Below are 19,808 nucleotides of genomic sequence, written 5' to 3' on the forward strand. Positions count from 1 at the left end.
AAACCTGATGTGACTGCTAAAACCTTGGATATAAGGATGCACTGTTAGTAATGCTTCTATGCAAAGCAACTAAACAGCTATCCAAATAGCCCCCTGCATATCCTTGAGAGTCAAGAGGCTACTCCCACCTAGTCGGGTAAGTATTGCGGAGTACATTGTGTACTAAGGGTTTTATTCCCCCTGTTGCAGATAGCAGCTGGAGCTACCAGTTGCTGTGTGTGGATACCTCCTAGTGGGCTCGGCGAGGCTTCCTTTATCGTATCGACCGTAGAAGTTTTATTCTTATATTCCTACTTTTGCTTCAATATTCAAAACTGTTTACTTCCGCTGCTTTGTATAAAATAACCCTTCTTTCGCTGCTTATATGAAATATGTTTTGAAATAACTCTGATTTTTATGTAATCTCGTGATGTATGAATTGGTTAACAATTGATGTAAGCTTTATTCACTTATTTATGATCCTGATGAAAATGTGGATTTTCGAGTTCTCTCGTGGAGTGTGCTCGACAGACTACCTGGTTTAACTTGGTCTCTTATGTACTTAGTATCAAATGACAACAAGTATACTTAGGATTATGTTAAATTGGGCGGTTCTGCCACATGTTGTTGCGGGTGTAATCCTGTAGATGTTCTAGAGAAGACTCTTTGTACCTATTGTTGATTACAGTAGAAGCTTGGAGGTGGATCGGTTGGTCCCATGATTTTTACTCCTCACCTTAATGAGGTTTTCTACGTAAATTATCGTGTCTGTTGTGTATGTGATTGTTAATTTCGATGTTGATCTGATGGTAGATGTTCTCCTCAAGATTCATCACATGATGACGGATTAATTGGGCATTGTTTCTATCCTTTTATCCCAACAATTTGTACTCATGTAATTAGATGAATTTAACAAAGCGGGTTGCCACACCCACGCTGCAATGCACCATCTTCTCTATCTGATCCTTGTGTCACGTATCATTTCAATACCTTAAGACTGACTAGCGAATGTCGCAATGGAAGAAAAAACATGGCCTAAAACTTAATTATGAGAATTACACATGATTGTTAGGCAATAATATTTATTTGCATATATTTAAAAAAGTGCTATGAAAATTGTAGAATTAAACCCATAAATTAAACTTACTTTAGACTAAAACTTTTCCTTCAGTTCGTTGTAGCCCAACGGTTTAAATTAAGGGGAAAAAAAAACTTCGTGAACCGACCTTAGGTCCAACTTGCATTTGACGCTATTCAGTAACACACGTTTCCCACACAGACCTTAGGTCCAAAAACCTAAGCCTGGACCACAAATTTGCCATGACGCACCACCTGCAATATTCGATCTTGGGCCGTTCGTATGAGGTCTTTAAATTAATCTAGATTACTAGATGATCATAAAATCCCGTGGTGTCTCTGAAGTCCTGCTTGTCCATGGGAGAGGCACAGCAGGAGCAACTTTGGCCCGCTGTCATTAGGCCCTGTTTGGTTCTAAATAAGTCACCTACTTATAAGTTAAAAAGTGAAAAAATGACTTATTTTGCCAAACACCACCAACTTATAAGTCACCTCTGCTTATAAGTTTTAAGTTGGTTCACCCCTGCTTAAAACTTATAAGTCACCCTTTTTTCGCGTGGGGCCCACACCTTTAATGAGCTTATAAGTCATCAACAACCAAACATGCATGACTTATAAGTCACTGGTTTTCAGTCACCTGACTTATGGAAACCAAACATGGCCTTAGTAGATGGGGAAAAACAGTGAAATCATCAAACTGCAACAAACTAAATTTTATGGATTAAGTTGAGGATCCAATCACCGGTTGAGTACAGAGGAAAACTGTTGTACCTGTGAAGAACAAGGCAGGTATCATCTAGTTTGAATCTTAGAAAATAACTGTTTCTTTAGGGTGAACGGCACTGCATTGTTGCATTGTTATGAAATTACAGGGACTGCTGATCGCCACAATATCAACATGAATAGATTGTGAAAAACAGTAAGGACTTGAATTTGATCAATCCGAATTCCTTCACTAATTGAACAATGGTATCTCATAACACATTGAACAATGGTATCTCATAACATGCTAACATCACATACTGATGCAGTCAACACCCTCATCGCAAACATGAAAGGAAAAGAACCTATCCACCTGAGATGCACAAGTCACTAATTGGCACAAAAAATCACATGCAGCATCGGTGTCATACATCATGGCAAGAAGATATACCTTTCTGAAAAAGCTATGCAAAAAGAAAAATGACTGGGAAGTGGCTTCGCCAAATGATTATCTTGATCTATGGTACTCGTTTTGAAGTGCTGCTAGCTCTTGCTGGTGGAGTTGCTTGAGTGGTGGTACTTTTTCGCGCACCTGTTGTGACTGCAATTATGGAAAATATGATGTAAAACTAACAAAACGGTATGTGATGAGACAACATGCACTTTGGAAAATTAAACTGCACAGAAAATAAAGAGAATTGAATAGCCCAGGGAGTAATAGTAAAAAATGCCATGACCATCGTTCTTTGTCAAGGTTTCTGTGAGCTGTCGAAGAGTCACGCTCACACGTATACAAGAAACTTTAAGACTTCCAATATTATTTCTTTATTTTTGAACTGAAGAGCTTCAATAAAATTGTATCACAGTACTATATTAGATTGCTTGCATCAAGAGTTGGCAAGTTGCATTGCCATATGGATATAATTCTTTCATGGCCTGCTTTATTCCCTTTTAGTATGTATAGCTTAATTCAATTAGTCAAGATAATTTGTTCTAAAAAAACCTTGTCAAGATGATCATAATGTTTGGCAATGCAAGCACAGATTAGAGGCAAATCCATGTACAAACAAATGTTGACATAGACATCTGTTTGGTACATTCTATGAGTGTTCTCCTATTCATATCAAGTTAATCATCTCTAAAACTACTGAGTCAGACTCAGTTCCATTTACCACAAACATCAGCTCCTCAAGATTAGCATTCCCATGAAATTAAGTTGTAACAGAAGTGCAAGCTTAGAGGTATCTTACCTGAAGATTTAGGTGCAGAAGGATCTCTTGGTTTAGGCCGCAAGCTTGATGCTTGGCCGACTTTTGGTACTGTTAGCTTCTGGACTCGACTTACTGCTTTGGCTCTGCATGAGAAAGAAGTCAAAGAACGAAGAAGTTACAGACAACAGCCAAGGCTAGAAACCATTCTGCAGAATTTGCAAGAGCTAAATGACAAATGAGCGAAAATATTATTAGATCTAAGATTATGGAGAACTGGTAATACTCACAACCGCTCTTTTCCAGCAGTGGATGTTTTCTCTTGTTCTTGGTCCACAACGTTGTTAACTGAACTGTCAGTTTCTGCACCTGCGGGTATACCACCATCTGATACATCACTTAGCCTTCCATCTGAATCACCACCAGGATCAGCAAAGTTCTGGCCCAGCTGTCGGGCCTCGTCAGTAGAGAGCATGGACCCAGCTTCGGAATGCCTATCACTGGTGTCAGAGAAGTTGTCAAGATCAGAAGCTGCCCCGCTACCAAAGCTTGCCACCTTTCCTAGGGATGTCATTCCTGGAGAAGAGGCCGAATGCTTCAACAAGGAGTCACCATGTTTCGTGGACTTCAGTAGGGAGTTGCTACTGTTGGCTAGTTGCAGCCGATCAATTTCATCATCCTTCTTTGCAATGGTATCTTTGAGCAGTGAAAGCTGCAGGTGAAAAGTTAGATGTCAACAACTGTATGTTTCCTTCTGGATCAAATTCAGCCACCTAGATGACATATTTTGAACATGACATTCTTGATTTCTTTGCATGTCTAAAAGTCAAGTCATGACCTTGACATGTTGCATCTACTGTTTCATATCAATCGTCCTAGCATGGATCTAAGTGAAGGAAAAGAAAAATAAATGATTACCTGATCCATTAATTCTTTGACATCTTTGCCCTCCTTGTTAGTCCTTGCAACACCTAGTTCTACACCAGACACACGTTCAGCAAATTTCAGTGTACTTAAAGTCTCAGTGTATGACGAAACATCTGGGTTGACTTGCACAAACATTAGAGTCTTTGCATGCCCACCTACACAAGAAAACTTTTGCATGTCAAGAAACCATATACAAAATTATGATGTAATGCAACCTAAATTTCTAGCAAAGAAGATCACCCAAAGAAGTTTGTAAGACTTGTGTAAGCTTGCTATTTCTGTATGGTACATGAGCATTCTTTTGTGACAAAGAAAATATAACATCCCCGAGTGCAGCCAAAGACTTGTTGATGTGCTGTGCTTCTTTGAGCCTGTCTCCTGTAACTGCAGATCGGTCCACCCTTTCACTTCCTGCAAGGTCCACAAGATGCAGAGCACCACGCAAAGTGTTACCGGTTTTCAAATCCTGGCCCTGGACATGGATGGTCACAACACTGCACAAAATAAATAAATAAATAAATTGCCCACAAGCAAGGTCTCTTTATACAAAAGACAAGCAGCACAAGTAACTTACCTGTGAGATCTGCTGCTCCTCTCGTTCAAGGCTGTTGCACTCATGGATCTATTGTTGTGCCCTGTTTGCATTAGTTCAATAACATGAGAAGTCGAATCAACAGGACACATTGTTGCGTCAGGAACTGCAAGTCCATTGGGTTGGGTGGTATTCTGGATCCCTAGTGTGCGCAAGTTAAGGAAAACGAGTGGTTTGTAACATCACTTCAGTCAGCAAAAAGCAATGGATTAAATTCCTACAAGCAGTATGATGGCGGTAGAATCTGAAAAAGGATAGCAATGTGTAACCAACTGCAATTTGAAAGTTTTAATATGGTATTACTTAACTCGTTGAGGTTTTAGAGAAACTCAGTTTTTTGGCATGATATATTGAGTTGTTGACTGGAGTCTTCCTGCACCCAAGTGCTCCTAAATGGGATACCAAGGAAATTCATCTATCACCTGTGGGGACTACGACAAGGAGATCCTCTCTCTCAAATGCTGTTTCTACTGATCACGGATACTTTATAACATGATGGTGATGAGGGCTCAAGAAGGTGGGCTGCTCCAACTCACTCTTGTCAGCCTATCAGACACCAGTTGTCTTTGTATGCTGATGACACAGTCCTCTTCCTTCAACCAGCTGCAACAGATATAAACTTAACACTTGGTATTCTACATCCTTTTGGGGAAGCTTTGGGCCTTTTTTTTTTTTTCTGAAACGATCAAGCTTTTGGCCTTAAAAAAAATATACAAAAAAAAGGAATGTGCTGCCTAGCCGGTATTCTTGTGATGACAATGCAAGAGTACAGGAGTTACTTCCTTGTGGGGTGATGGATTTCCCTTGCAAGTACCTAGGCTTGCCACTCTCCCTGAAGAAGCTCACCAAGTCCCAGTTTTAACCCATCATTGATTGTATAGCTGATCAACCCCCAGGGTGGAGGGCAGACCTCATGACAAGAGCTGGTCGGGCTGTTAAGCTTCAGTACGTTATGACCACTCTCAGCTTGTTTACTTAGCAATGGCAATTGATCTTCCTCCTTGGGTTATTAAGGCTATTGATAAAATCAGAAGTTTCCTTTGGTGAGGGAGGAAGTTAGCCAATGGAGGTCACTGCCTAATAGATTGGCCCAAGGTGAGCCACTCACTAGCTCAGGGGAGCTTGGCGGGCTTGGTATTTCTGACAAATGTCTTGGATGGGCATTACAAGTGAAATGGTTGTGGCTGCAAAAGACTGACCCAAACAAGCCATGGTCGATGTTCTCAATTCAGATAAGTGGCCGCATTCAATCTCTCTTCCCTCTAGCAGTGGTTGCAGAGGTTGGTGATGATGGCACCATGTTATTCTGGAAAGATAGATGGTTGTTTGGGCAGCAATCGAGGATTTAGAGCCTATATGCTCTTGTGCCTAAAAGAAGTGCCACTAAGAGAACAGTATTATACGATGGATAAGTCTCATGTGTGGCTGGTCTTTGTGGGGCTGTGCTGCTCACATGGTCCTTGTGGCTGTTTTTCTGTTTTTAGGACAGCATCTTAGACTAGAGGACAGCATCTTAGAGGACAGCATCTTAGCTAGGACAGCATATTAGCATCTTAGACTAGCATCTTGGCATATGCTTGGCTGACTAGCAGCCTATAAGTATGTAACCCCAACCCCTCAGGTTGGGATGGCATTTGTGTGAGTTTGTGTGAGAAATAGACAAGAAAATTGCTCAAACTCCTAGTGTCATCCTCTCTCGATGAGAGTAAGAATTCTCCTACTACCAAGAGTGAGAATTCAGCGACTAACAACTGGTATCAGAGCCGTATTATCCTGTAGCCTGAGCATCTCTTGCTCATCTTCTCTCCCAGCCCCACAACAGCCCCAGCTGTTGACAGCAGCAGCTCCTCCGGCCGCTCCTGTTCACTCCTCTCCCAGCTCGTCTGAAGCAGCCCTCTCCCTACGCAGCAGCCCACCGGTAGCGCGTCATGTCCGCAGGGCAGTCTCAGCGCTCGGTCGCCTCGAGCAACGCGGCGTCGGCAGGAGGCCGAACTTGCCGCGGCAGAGGAACGCGAGTGAGCGGCGACAGAGACCGCTGCAGCGGCGGCAAGGGCGTCGAGGCTGGCAGCGGCGGAGCTGGCAGCAGCCAGAGCGGAGGCGGAAGCAGCGGCGGCGGCGAATGCAGCGCGTGCGGCGGCAGCGGAGGTCGAGGCTCTGCGCGGCAGCATCGGCAGCTCCATTTCCACTGACACACTGCCGACGCGGATCTCGAGCTGCTAGAAAGGGAGGCAGCGCGAGCGCGGGCGGCGCAGTGGGCAGCAGCGCACGCCCACGAGCGTGGCGGCAGCCCAGACAGGCTCGGACGCGCTGGCGGCGCTCCTGGAGGAGGCGCACACGGCGGTGGCGCTCCTGGGGCAGCCGCGCACGCCCACGAGCGCGGGGCAGCCCAGACAGGCGCGGACGAGCGGCGCTCCTGGAGGAGGCGCGCACGGCAACGGTGGCGAACGGGTCGATGGAGAGCGCGGCCTTCACAGGCAGCGTGGCTCTCTCTCCCCGGATCGGTACCGACGGGTCGATGGAGAGCGCGGCCTTCACAGGCAGCGTGGCTCTCTCTCCCCGGATCGGTACCGTGGTTACCACGGGCTCCAGGCTGTTGTCAGGGACGTCGGTCCCGGCGGTGGGTGGCCTACCCTCACCAAAACCAATTACGTCGAGTGGACTGCGGTGATGAGGGTAAAGCTCCAGGTGCGGCACATGTGGGAGGCAGTCCGGTATGGCGACGTCGACTACGACCTAGATCGACGGGCGCTGGATGCTCTCATCGCTGCAGTCCCGCCCGAGATGCAGTTCTCGCTTACCAGCAAGCGGACTGCCAAGGAGGCTTGGGACGCATCGCTGCGGCACGCATCGGCATCGACCGCAAGTCCACACTGCAGGCACTTCACAAGGAGTGGGAGAACCTGGCCTTCAAGCCAGGTGAGGACGTTGATGACTTTGCTCTCCGTCTCAACACTCTGTTGCAGAAGATGGTGCAGTTCGGCGACGACACCTACGGCGAGGAGAGAGCTGTCGAAAAGCTCTTCCGCTGCGTCTCCGAGAAGTACAAGCAGATGACTCGCTCGATCGAGTCTCTGCTGGATCTCTCCACGATGTCGATCGAGGAGGCGATAAGTCGCCTCAAGGTCGTCGACAGCGATGAGCCACAGTCCCTCTCGGGGCCCATCACCACTGGCGGGAAGCTCCTTCTCACTCGGGAGCAGTGGCTTGCCAGCCAAGGTGACCGGAGGAAGGGGGAGCCTTCTTCCGCGACAGGCAGCCGCAAGCGTGGCAAGCCGCGCAGAGACGCCCAGGCCGGGGCGCGAGGACGTGCCGAGGGTGATGACCGTGGAGGCGCCCAGGGCGGCGCCGCCGGCAGGCACAAGCCGGCACGAGACGACATCTGCCGCAACTGCGGCCAGCTTGGCCATTGGGCCAAGGACTGTCGACAGCCACGACGCGGCCAGGCCCACGTCGCACAGGCGGAGGAGGAGCCGGCTCTGTTCATGGCACATGCCAGCATCGAGCTACCTCCAGCGGCACCGGCCGCAGCGGCTCTCCTCCACCTTGACGAGCCAAAAGCACACGCCCTCCTCGGCGACAGCTCCGGCAACGACAAGACTGACGGGTGGTGCCTCGACACCGGCGCCACCCATCACATGACCGGTCGACGGGAGTTCTTCACCGAGCTTGACTCTAGCGTCCGAGGCTCCGTCAAGTTTGGGGATGCCTTCGGCGTGGAGATCAAGGGCGTCGGCTCCATCATCTTCACCGCCGTGTCTGGTGAGCACAGGCTGCTTACCGGAGTCTACTACATCCCCGCATTGAGGAACTCCATCATCAGTTTGGGACAGCTGGATGAGAACGGTTCGCGCGTGGTGGTTGAGGATGGAGTCATGAGGATTTGGGATCGCCGTCGTCGCCTTCTTGCCAAGGTATCCAAAAGCACAAATCAACTCTACGTCCTTAACGTGCAGGTGGCACAACCCCTCTGTCTCGCTGCTCGTCGGGACGACGAGGCGTGGCAGTGGCACGAGCCTTTCGGGCACCTTCACTTTGAGGCCCTGAAGCGGCTCAGTGCCATGGAGATGGTGCGAGGCCTGTCGTGCCTCGACCATGTGGAGCAGCTCTGCGACGTCTGCGTGTTGACGAAGCAGAGGCGACTCCCCTTTTCCCAGCGGGCAAGCTTTCGAGCCAAGGAGAGGCTCGAGCTCGTGCACGGGGACTTGTGTGGCCCGGTGACACCGGCCACACCGGGAGGACGACGCTACTTCCTGCTGCTCGTCGACGACTTCTCCCGCTACATGTGGGTGATGGTCCTCGGCAGCAAGGGAGAGGCTGCGGACGCCATCAGGCGCGCGCAGGCTGCTGCGGAGGCGGAGTGCGGCCGCAAGCTGCGCGTGCTGCGCACCGACAACGGCGGCTGAATTCGCGTCGTACTGCGCTGATGAGGGCATTCAGCGCCACTACTCCGCGCCGTGCAGCCCGCAGCAGAACGGCGTCGTCGAGCGGCGCAACCAGACGGTTGTGGGGATGGCTCGGGCCCTTCTCAAGCAGAGGGGGATGCCGGCTGTCTTCTGGGGAGAGGCGGTGGTGTCGGCCGTCTACATCCTCAACCGCTCGCCTACCAAGGCGCTCGACGGCAGGACGCCGTACGAGGCTTGGCATGGGCGCAAGCCGGCGGTCTCCCACTTGCGGGTCTTCGGCTGCCTCGCGTTCGCCAAGGAGCTTGGCCACATCAGCAAGCTCGACGACAGGAGCACTCTGGGAGTGTTCATCGGCTACGCGGAGGGCTCGAAGGCCTACCGCATCCTCGACCCGAACACACAGCGTGTGCGCACGGCGCGCGACGTTGTGTTCGACGAAGGGCGAGGATGGGCGTGGGACAAGGCAGTGGATGATGGCTCGGCTCCGACGTACGACGACTTCACTGTCGAGTACGTCCACTTCGAGGGAGCTGGGGGAGTAGGCAGCTCTTCTTCGGCGAGCGCGTCTACCCCAGTCCCCGAGCCTCCACCGACCCTGGCGCCTACTACTCCGACAGCACCACGCTCTCCAGCCAGGACCTCGGCTACGATGAGTTCTTCGCCGGCTCCACCACAGCCGGCAACGCGACGCACTCCAGCATCGACAGGCACCTCTCCGGGCACGTCTACTCCAGCTCGTGTCGAGCACAGCCCGGTTGAGCTCGCTACTCCGCTCTCTCACGACGAGGAGCGCATCGACGCGTACCACGACGGCGAGCCATTGCGGTACCGTACGATGGAGAACCTTCTCGGCGACCAGCCGGTGCCGGGACCGGTGCCTCACGACCTGGAGGCGCAGTTGCACCTTGCGTGTGACGACGGCGAGCCTCGGTTGTATGCAGAGGCCGAGAGACACGCGGCATGGCGCGCCGTGATGTAGTTGGAGATGGATGCGGTTGAGAAGAACCGCACCTGGGAGCTTGCTGACCTTCCTCGTGGTCACCGCGCGATCACCCTTAAGTGGGTGTACAAGCTGAAGAGGGATGAAGCCGGCGCCATCGTCAAGCACAAGGCTCGCTTGGTGGCACGAGGTTTCGTGCAGCAGGAGGGGGTCGACTTCGACGACGCCTTTGCTCCCGTGGCACGGATGGAGTCCGTGCGACTCCTTGCGCTAGCTGCCCTGGAGGGCTGGCGTGTTCATCACATGGACGTCAAGTCGGCGTTCCTTAACGGCGACTTGAAGGAGGTCTACGTGCACCAGCCGCCGGGATTTGCGATCCCCGGCAAGGAGGGCAAGGTACTCCGCCTGCGCAAGGCCCTCTATGGCTTGCGGCAGGCACCGAGGGCGTGGAATGCCAAGTTGGATTCCACGCTAAAGGGGATGGGCTTCGAGCAAAGCCCGCACGAGGCGGCCATCTACCGACGGGGCAGTGGAGAAAATGCCCTCCTAGTGGGTGTCTACGTCGACGACTTGGTGATCAATGGCACCAAGGATGCGGAGGTGGCGGCATTCAAGGAAGAGATAAAGGCCACCTTCCAGATGAGAGACCTGGGGCCTCTCCTTCTACCTGGGAATCGAGGTGCACCAGGATGACTCTGGGATCACGCTTCGACAGATCGCCTATGCCAAGCGCGTCGTTGAGCTAACTGGGCTCACCGACTGCAACCTAGCTCTCACTCCGATGGAGGAGAGGCTGAAGCTGAGCCGCGACAGCACGACGGAGGAGGTGGACGCTACTCAGTACCGGCGTCTTGTGGGGAGCCTTCGCTACCTCGCCCATACACGGCCGGACTTGGCATTCTCCGTCGGCTACGTTAGTCGGTTCATGCAGCGACCGACGACGGAGCACCGGCAGGCTGTGAAGAGGATCATCCGCTACGTTGCGGGGACTCTCGACCACGGCCTCTACTACCCGAGGTGCCCTGGGGCGGCACACTTCGTCGGGTACAGCGACAGCGACCACGCCGGCGACATCGACACCAGCAAGAGCACGAGCGGGATCCTCTTCTTCCTCGGTAAGTGCCTCGTTAGCTGGCAGTCGGTCAAGCAGCAGGTGGTGGCCCTGTCCAGCTGCGAGGTCGAGTACATAGCGGCCTCCACCGCTTCGACTCAGGCGCTCTGGCTCGCTCGACTGCTTGGTGATCTCCTCGGCAGAGACACTAGAGTGGTGGAGCTCAGGGTAGACAGCAAGTCCGCTCTGGCCCTGGCAAAGAACCCCGTGTTCCACGAACGCAGCAAGCACATCCGGGTGAGGTACCACTTCATCCGAGGCTGTTTGGAGGAAGGGAGCATCAAGGCAAGCTACATCAACACCAAGGACCAGCTTGCGGACCTACTCACCAAGCCCCTTGGGAGGATCAAGTTCCTTGAGCTCTGCTCCAGGACCGAGATGGTTCAACTCTCCCACAAGACGACGCACAAGACTTAGGGGGAGAATGATGGATAAGTCTCATGTGTGGCTGGTCTTTGTGGGGCTGTGCTGCTCACATGGTCCTTGTGGCCGTTTTTCTGTTTTTAGGACAGTATCTTAGACTAGAGAACAGCATCTTAGAGGACAGCATATTAGCATCTTAGACTAGCATCTTGGTATATGCTTGGCTGGCTAGCAGCCTATAAGTATGTAACTCCAACCCCTCAGGTTGGGATGGCATTTGTGTGAGTTTGTGTGAGAAATAGACAAGAAAATTGCCCCAACTCCTAGTGTCATCCTCTCTCGATGAGAGTAATAATTCTCCTACTACCAAGAGTGAGAATTCAGCGACTAACATTATAAGCTATCACAAACCAGCCATGGGTCCTTGATATCCAGCGTGCGTTATCAATTGGTGCTATTGCGGATAATCTTGCTCTCTGTGATTTGCTTGCTGAAGTGCAGCTGCAATTAGGTGTTCCAGATAAGCATATATGGCACTCTCAAGCTCAGGCCAATACTCAGCTAAGTAGGTTTACAATGCTTTATTTCAAGGTGCTGTTAGTTTTGGTCCTTGGCAGTGCATCTGAAAATCTTGGTCACCCAGAAAATGCCGTTTCTTCCTCTGGCTGGTGGTTCATAATTGCTTCTGGACAGCCAACCGCTTGGCACAGAGAGGTCTTCCACATCTTGGGACCTGCCAATTTTGTGATCAACAGTCAGAGACTATCCAACACCCAATAGGTGTAATGCGCTTTTGCCCGGCAATTCTAGTATTTTCTCTTGCAAAGAGTCAGGCTTGCTGTCCTCTCCCCTCAACCCTTGGAGAACTCTTTTGATGACTAGGTGGTGTAGAGCTTGTTCTGCTGTGGGTGGTCCCATCCAACAGCACCTGAACTCACTCATCATATCAGTTGCATGGAGTTCGTGGAAACACAGAAATGACGGTGTTTAATGGTGCTACTCCGAGCCTATCTAAGGTCTTATCTCTCCATGGGAGGAATCACAGCTTTGGGTTATGGCATGAGCTAAGGGGCTCTTCTTCCTTAACACCTCTACCACAGGTAGTTAAGTTTGTACGTTGGGTCCTTGTCTTCCTCCTTTTAACAGACGCAAATGTAATTGTCATATAAGTTGGGGGAGCCCGGGGGGTGGGGGGTGGGGGGTGTTAGTAATTCTCTTATTTCATTAATGCAATGAATACATACCTTTCCTTCATAAAGGGCGTACCAGTGCAGAGAGCTCCCGCTCTGTGCGGGGTCTGGGGAAGGGTGTCAGTGGCAAGCCTTACCCTGGCCTGTGCAATGCGAGGAGACCGCGACTCGAACCCGGTACCTTCCGGTCACAGGCGGTAAGACTCTATCACTTGCACTAGGCCCGCCCTTCACATACCTTTCCTTCATATTCAAGAAAAAATAAAACTATAATGCATAGCAAAAGTGGGCTAATAGCAGTTATGGATTGCATAACAAAAACATGTACTGAAACAAGCCTTGAATAAAAAGGATATTTCTTCTGCGAGCCACCGGTACCAAGTAGATCACGGATTTGCTCGTTGTAGATCTCAACCATTTGAACACCAAGTTCATATTTAATTGTGTCTCGCCGATCATGTGAGATATTGAAAAGGTCATTTAGTGCTCGATAGTTGACACCCCATTCTTTCTCAGTTGCATTTTCAGGTCCCATCTGAGCAATTCATTGAAACAAAGTATTGTGAATATATCATCCATTGTAGAGGAATCTAAACAGATTAAAAAATAATTCAGTCATGATAGCTTCATACCATTGTATGTGTTTTCCCCGATCCAGTTTGACCATATGCGAAAATGCAAACATTGTAGCCATCAAGAACTGATCTAATTAGTGGCTGAATATCCTTGAAAACCATATCTATATAACAAAAAAAGAAAGAAAGATATCACAACAAATGTATAACTCAGTGCTATTTTATGAGTACTTATAACAATTAAATAGATTCAGCAAAAGATATATTTTTTGTTTCATTGTCATGAGCACCTTGTGTAGTTGTAGGACCAAAAACTTTGTTAAAAGTGAAATTCTTGCCAGCTTCCTTTCCCTTCTTTGTAGGGTTTGATAAAACCAGTTCACCATTCTCACCAATATATTCAACTGAAGTGGACTTCTCATCCTCCCAGGGTCGAAAAGGTCTTATCCGGCAATAAACTCTGATATTTCCTGCTCAACAATACTACGTTAAGCTACTATTTTTGGGCTTGCAGTCTTATGTTTGACATAGATAAACCAGACAAAAGGAACTGATGTTTACAGTTCAAATAGGCACCTTTCAGTTCCTGGATCTCGTTGAATAATTTTCTATTATCTGCAAGAGTTGCATGATATTTTTCTGCAGCACTTGTTACCATCTTAAGATTTTGTCCTGTAGAAAATTAAATCGAAATTTTAGAACTGACCTATTGGTGAAATAACATTATGCAAATGTAGGCCATAACTAGTCACAAGGATTCATTCTCACCAAGGCCAGCAAGTTCTTCAAACCATCTTTTTTGACAATTTAGTACTTCAAGCCTAACGGAAACAGAAGAGAGCCTCAATTCCTGAAGAAAAAGAGCGCTATAAACTTGAGTTCGCAAATATTCACCGTAGGGATAAAAAAGAAGGGTGGGGGGAGGGAGTGGTTTGACCAATACCTGAGCATTCTTTACTTGCAAACCCACAAATTTGTTTACCACTATTTCCTTCTGCTTCCAAAATTGGATTCTAGATTCAGTAGATTCCTCAAGTTCTCTTCTCCTCTTGGTAGAATCTTCTAGCATGAGTTCTATTTCTTTTATCCTCTGTTCGAACTCCTTATTTACTTTGGCAGCTTTGGTCTCTAATTGTTGAGTCTCTGCCTCATGCACCTTTTTTGTTGCCTCAAGTTCTTGCCTGAGTTGCAAAATTATGTTGTCATTCATTTCCTTGTCTGTGACAAGTTTAACTACATCTTCCTTCTTAGATTCTAACAACTTGCTGCTCTCCTCATATGATGATCTTAATGATTCGAATTCCTGCTTAAGTTTCATAATAGTATCTCTATAATCCTCCTCCTCTTTTGACTGTGCCTCATGTAACTTTTTTGTTGCCTCAAGTTCTTGCCTGAGTTGCAAAATTATGTTCTCCGTCATTTCCTTGTCTGTGACAAGTTTAACTACATCTTCCTTCTTAGATTCTAACAACTTGCAGCTCTCCTCATATGATGATCTTAATGATTTGAATTCCTGCTTAAGTTTCATAATAGTATTTCTATAATCCTCCTCTTTTGTCTCTGCCTCATGCAACTTTTTTGTTTCCTCAAGTTCTTGCCTGAGTTGCAAAATTATGTTGTCATTCATTTCCTTGTCTGTGACAAGTTTAACTACATCTTCCTTCTTAGATTCTAACAACTTGCAGCTCTCCTCATATGATGATTTTAATGATTCGAATTCCTGCTTAAGTTTGATAATAGTATTTCTATAATCCTCCTTCTCTTTTGTCAACCTAATTATCTCACCCTTTTCCTTTATCGACCTGTCTGCCTCTTCACCTGTTGATTGTTTTATGTCTTCAACATTACCTTTCTTCAAATCAGATTTATCTTCCTTCTCCTTCATCAATCTGATTAGATTTTCCTTCTCTTGCAGCAACTTAGCAATCTCTGCCTTCTCAGATGTTAACTTGGAAATGGCATCATTGTTCTCCTTGATCAACCTTTCTCTATCGTCATCTATTGCTTGCTTCCTATCCTCAACCTTTCCACTGGCTAAGTTGAGCCTATCTTCCTTCTCCTTCATTAGTCTAATTATATCTTCCTTCTCCTTTAGCAACCTAATCATGTCTTCCTTCTCTTTTGTCAGTTGGACAACAATTTCATCCTTCTCTTTTGTCAGTCGGACTACGACATCATCCTTCTCCTTAAGTAACCTATCTTTATTCTCATCTGTTGTACGCTGTGTATCTTCGAATGTGACATCTTTCATATCAACCATGTCTTCCTTATCCTTCATTAGCCTAATTATATCCTCCTTCTCCTTCAACATCCGAATCATATCTTCCTTCTCTTGTGTCAACCTAACTACAGTATCATCCCTCTCTTTAAGTAACCTATCTACTTTATCATTATTCAAGTCACCCATATCTTCCTTCACCTTCAACAATCTAACCATATCTTCCTTCTCCTTCAGCAACCTGATCATATCTTCCTTCTCTTTAAGCAAACTAACCATGTCTTCCTTTTCTTTCATCAATCTTACCAAATCTTCCTCATACTGCATTAATCTAGCCATATCATCCTCTGCTAGTTGGCCCTTGCCTTCAAGTTTGTCTTTCTCCACCTGCATAATTAAAGTGAACTTCCATGAATTGAGTCACTCAATTGGTTCTCAAGCTGCACATATTCAAATGAATGGATTGCCATTATTAAGAGAAAATCTAGTCATCTCAGCTACTATTTTTAAGCTACAACAAAGATAAACAGATGAATTACCCAATTATTTAACCATTTGACGGTGATGCCAGGATCATGGGAAAAAATACTCACAAAGTGCAGACAGTGCAAAAAATTCTGGGAAAAGCAGCATATAGATAGTTGGTTCACTGAAGGTACAAGAATTTACATGCGTTTGTCCACTTGCCCCACCAGCCAGTGCTTCTAGCACTCTTATCCTTGACTGATACTTCTCTTCACGAGCTTTAATCAGGTTATTTTGCTGCAGACAAGTAAGAAATCACAAAGGAAAAAAGAAAAATAGTGGCAAAACGAAGCCAAATAGTAATTGGTCTCACATTTCGTATGTGCCCGGCCTGAGTAGAAATACGCCTTTCAATCTCCACTATGACCTTTCTCAGCAGGCAAGCAATGCGCTACAGTGAAAGTTTGAACATTCATTTATACAAGGAAAGGTGTTAAACACATACAGCTCTTAATTTTCTTAAATGTGGAAAGAACAAAATGACTACATTGATTTTTTGAGAAGCCTACATAAGGTATTTGTCCATTCTTCCTCTCGATGCTCTCATCGAGGATGCTGTTCACAACACCTAAAAGTGACTGGGTGGGAGCGTTCTGCACAAATAAGTAACACAGTCAATGTTATTAGCATGTGAAGTCAGTGCCAGAGGATGAAATAAATCCTGTCTATTGTTCGAGTGAAGATCGCAGCACGACTCTTACCTCCAAGCTCGAGGATTTCATCAATTCAGAAAGCTTACAGCCAGGTGGATCAGAATATCCATGTTTCGGCTGAAATACCTGTGATGGAGAAAAGGCATCGGCTCCAAAGGAAGGAGAGTATGGCTCTGGAAACAAGCATGACAAAAAGAAATGTTTGAACCAGCAATCTGAAGCTACTCTGTAAATGAGCAGTTGTCATTGTCTTAACATTATCCAAACAAGGCATTGTTTATACCTGACATAATGGGGCTTGTGAGTACCCTTTGCAGCTTGCCTCCCATGCTCCTCCTGCTTCCTTCGCTGTCACATCTGGTGAGGAAGGAAGAGCTGTGGTGGTCTTCGCTGAGGCGTGATGGGAACCGATCCTTTAGAGCAAGAATGCAGGTAACGACAGCTGACATTTCCCCCTGGATGGACGGACGGACGATGGATGAATTGCCGGCAACGTCAATGAAGAAGGAAAACAATTTAATGCCGTGGCGAACGAGAAGGCGACTAACCCTCTCGAGGTCATAGGCGCTGAAGGTGGGCACGCCCATCCGCTGGATGGCGGCGCGGAACCTGCCGGCATTGTCCGTGGCCGCGTCGTCCAGCAGCGCGCCGGGCAAGAGCCTCCGCAGGAGCGCGCAGAGCAGCCTACCATTGCCTACCACGGCGCGCAGGTCTTCATCGGTGGCCTCCGGCGGCAGCGGCAGGTCCGGGAACAGGGAACGCAGCCACCCGACGGCGTCCGCCCGCCGCCTCGCTGCGCGGCAGCAATCATCACCATCAAGTAACCGATCAGTCGACAGATTAACCTCCACGAAGCAACGGTGAACAAGAAATGGTAATCAGTGCCGATCGTTACATGGGTCTGGCGCGGCATTGGGCTCGCGGGGGAACATGGAGGAGGGGTGGAAACGAAGCGGCGGTGACGGCCGCGCGCGGGATATAAGGATGCTGCCATGGACGAGGGTGGGGGGCAGGTGAGGTCGGGAGGGAATGGGGCGCGCGGGAGACGCGGAGGCCTCGGCCGCGTGTGCCTAACTGCCTATGCGGCCCACTATCTCCCTTCCGTCAACCTCCGGTCTCCCGGCTCCGGCTCCGACTATTTTCGGGTGGCGGAGGCGGAGCGGAGCCGGGACGGCGCGCAACGCGTGGGTGAGCAGGAGCCGGGAGAGCCCGGGAGGCGCAGTAGGGGAGGGTGGGGGTAGTGTCCGGCGTGGCGGCAAACGGCTGCTAAACCCGACGTGACTGGTTCCGCTTCCACCGTCGACGGCGGGGCAGCGCCGCCGGCTTGGCCGCTGCGGTCTGCGGACCGCCTCGCGCGCGCCAGGGTCGGACCTCGGGCCGGATAGTGGCGCACAGCCGCACGACTGGTTTTGGGGCGATCTTGGATGTCCTGCAGCCCATGAATGCCAATGGGTCTACTGAAGCTTCGTGGGCTGTCCTGCACGTACCGGCCCCTTTTTGACCCTCAACTTTTATCACCCGATTTTTTTTGAAGCATTCGTCACCGAATTTTCCTTCCTCATCTACCAAACCTTTTCCTGGTGTTGCTAAAAAAAAACAAAAACTGAAACCTTTTCCTGGTCAGTGGTCACCTTAAATTTTTGAAACCGTTCCCCTAAAAAAATGAAACTGTTTATTTGAACAATTTTGATGGTTTATGCAATTAAAAAAAATTAAAACCCGTTCCACACCGACCGCCTGTGCGCGAACGCCTCGGGCCGAACCAAGACGCTCACAGCATCATCAGCAAATAGCGGCGGGCACGGCATGATGATGACGTCCATCGGGCGGCGGTGAGAGCAGACGACACGAGCTCCGCCCGGACCATCGAGGGGACCGGTGAAACGCACCCCAGACGTGGTCACCGGCCCAACGACCGGAGTCCCAGCCTGGATGGCCCGTGACCACGGGCCTTTGGCCGACACATCCAGAGAGTGCCGTTCCCACAACGCTTTCGATCGTCGACCAACATCGCCAAATAAATCGGGGAGACGAATCCCGGTATATGGCTCGAAGACTTCCATCTCACCTGCCGAGCCAGAGGAGTGGATGATGATCACTTCATCATTCAGTACCTCCCCATCTGTGTGGGGGAACATGTTCGAGCATGGCTCGAATTCCTCCCGCACGGCAGCATCCGCGACTGGGCGGATCTCAAGAGGATCTTCATCGGAAGTTTTCAGGGGACATATGTCCGTCCTAGAAACTCCTGGGACCTCAAGAGTTGTCAGCAGAAGCCCAGCGAGTCCCTGCGGGATTACATCCGTAGGTTCTCACAGCGGTGCAACTCCCTACCTGATGTCGTCGACGCGGACGTCATCAGCGCATTCCTATCCAGGATAGCCTGCGAGTCCCTGATCCACAAGCTTGGCTGCCTGAAGCCCCGTACCAACCATGACCTGCTCGACGTCGCCACGAACCATGCCTCCAGCGAGGAGGCGGTAGGAGCGGTATTCAACGAAGACCGAAACAAAGGCAAGGCCAAGCGCGAGGACCAAGACGAGGGCCTCTCCACGTACAGGGGCAAGAAGAACAAAAAGGATTGGCACCGACCGGCCAACACCACGTTGGTCGCCGCAACTGATCACGCGGGCAAGCAGCCCCAGCAGGGCCTGCCTAACCACTTGAACAAACTCATGGATAGTCCGTGCATCAACCACGCCTACCCCCGTCAAACACCTCTATAAGGACTGCGAGCTCCTCAAACGTTTCCTGCAACAGGCCGACGGGCTGAAAGAAGGAAATGGCAAAGAGACGCCAGCCAAGAGGGAAGGCACGGCGGGCAAGGATGGGGATAGCTTCCCCGACCCCGAGGAATGCATCATGATCTTTTGGGGATCTGATGCTATCTACTCCAAGCGCCAGCACAAAGTGCGCTACCGAGAGGCGTGCGTCGCCGAAATGGCCGTCTCCTCCTTCCTTCGTTGGTCGAAATCTCTGATCACTTTTGATCAGAGCGACCATCTGTCCCACGTCGCCAGACCAGGATGCTACCCGCTCATCATCGACCCCATCGTCTGCAAGAAGCGCCTCACCAAGGTGCTGATGTACGGAGGCAGCGGCCTCAACATCCTCTACGTCGACACCCTCAATGCCATGCGCATCCCCCGGTCGGAGCTCCGCTCGGCGAGCTCTCCCTTCCAAGCGTGATCCCGGGAGCGCAGGCATACCCGCTCAAGCAGATCGACCTGCCCATCACATTTGACGACCAAGCCAACTTCCGCTCGGAGGTGCTTACCTTTGAGGTGGTGGACTTCCTGGGGTCTTACCATGCCATCTTGGGGAGGCCATGCTACGCCAAGTTCA

At 49.4% G+C, this 19,808-nt stretch overlaps 1 protein-coding gene across 1 annotated transcript; it reads right to left on the reverse strand.

Annotated features, from left to right (window-relative positions):
* Positions 1-1,980: 1,980 nt before the first annotated feature.
* On the reverse strand, positions 1,981-17,791 carry LOC136466944 (kinesin-like protein KIN-14D). The gene is made up of 19 exons (XM_066465478.1): positions 17,359-17,791; positions 17,012-17,256; positions 16,747-16,918; positions 16,512-16,636; positions 16,320-16,403; positions 16,124-16,201; positions 15,955-16,047; positions 14,011-15,672; positions 13,836-13,917; positions 13,644-13,739; positions 13,358-13,537; positions 13,125-13,231; positions 12,848-13,027; positions 4,468-4,631; positions 4,134-4,387; positions 3,885-4,048; positions 3,257-3,678; positions 3,009-3,112; positions 1,981-2,359 (listed from the first exon to the last, which is right to left on the reverse strand). The coding sequence occupies exons 1-19, from the start codon at positions 17,393-17,395 to the stop codon at positions 2,277-2,279; spliced, it is 4,332 nt and encodes a 1,443-aa protein (XP_066321575.1). The 5' UTR covers positions 17,396-17,791; the 3' UTR covers positions 1,981-2,276.
* Positions 17,792-19,808: the final 2,017 nt, after the last annotated feature.

This window comes from Miscanthus floridulus, chromosome 7 (assembly GCF_019320115.1).
Source record: "Miscanthus floridulus cultivar M001 chromosome 7, ASM1932011v1, whole genome shotgun sequence".
Lineage (NCBI taxonomy): Eukaryota > Viridiplantae > Streptophyta > Magnoliopsida > Poales > Poaceae > Miscanthus > Miscanthus floridulus.

Excerpts from the sequence above, each read along its gene's own strand:
- LOC136466944 (XM_066465478.1), bottom strand. The coding sequence starts at position 17,395 with ATGTTCCCCCGCGAGCCCAATGCCGCGCCAGACCCAT. Across the intron at positions 13,028-13,124 it reads CGGGGAAAACACATACAATG|ATGGGACCTGAAAATGCAAC; the intron begins GTATGAAGCTAT and ends TGAATTGCTCAG. Across the intron at positions 4,632-12,847 it reads CCGGTGGCTCGCAGAAGAAA|CTAGGGATCCAGAATACCAC; the intron begins TATCCTTTTTAT and ends AACTTGCGCACA.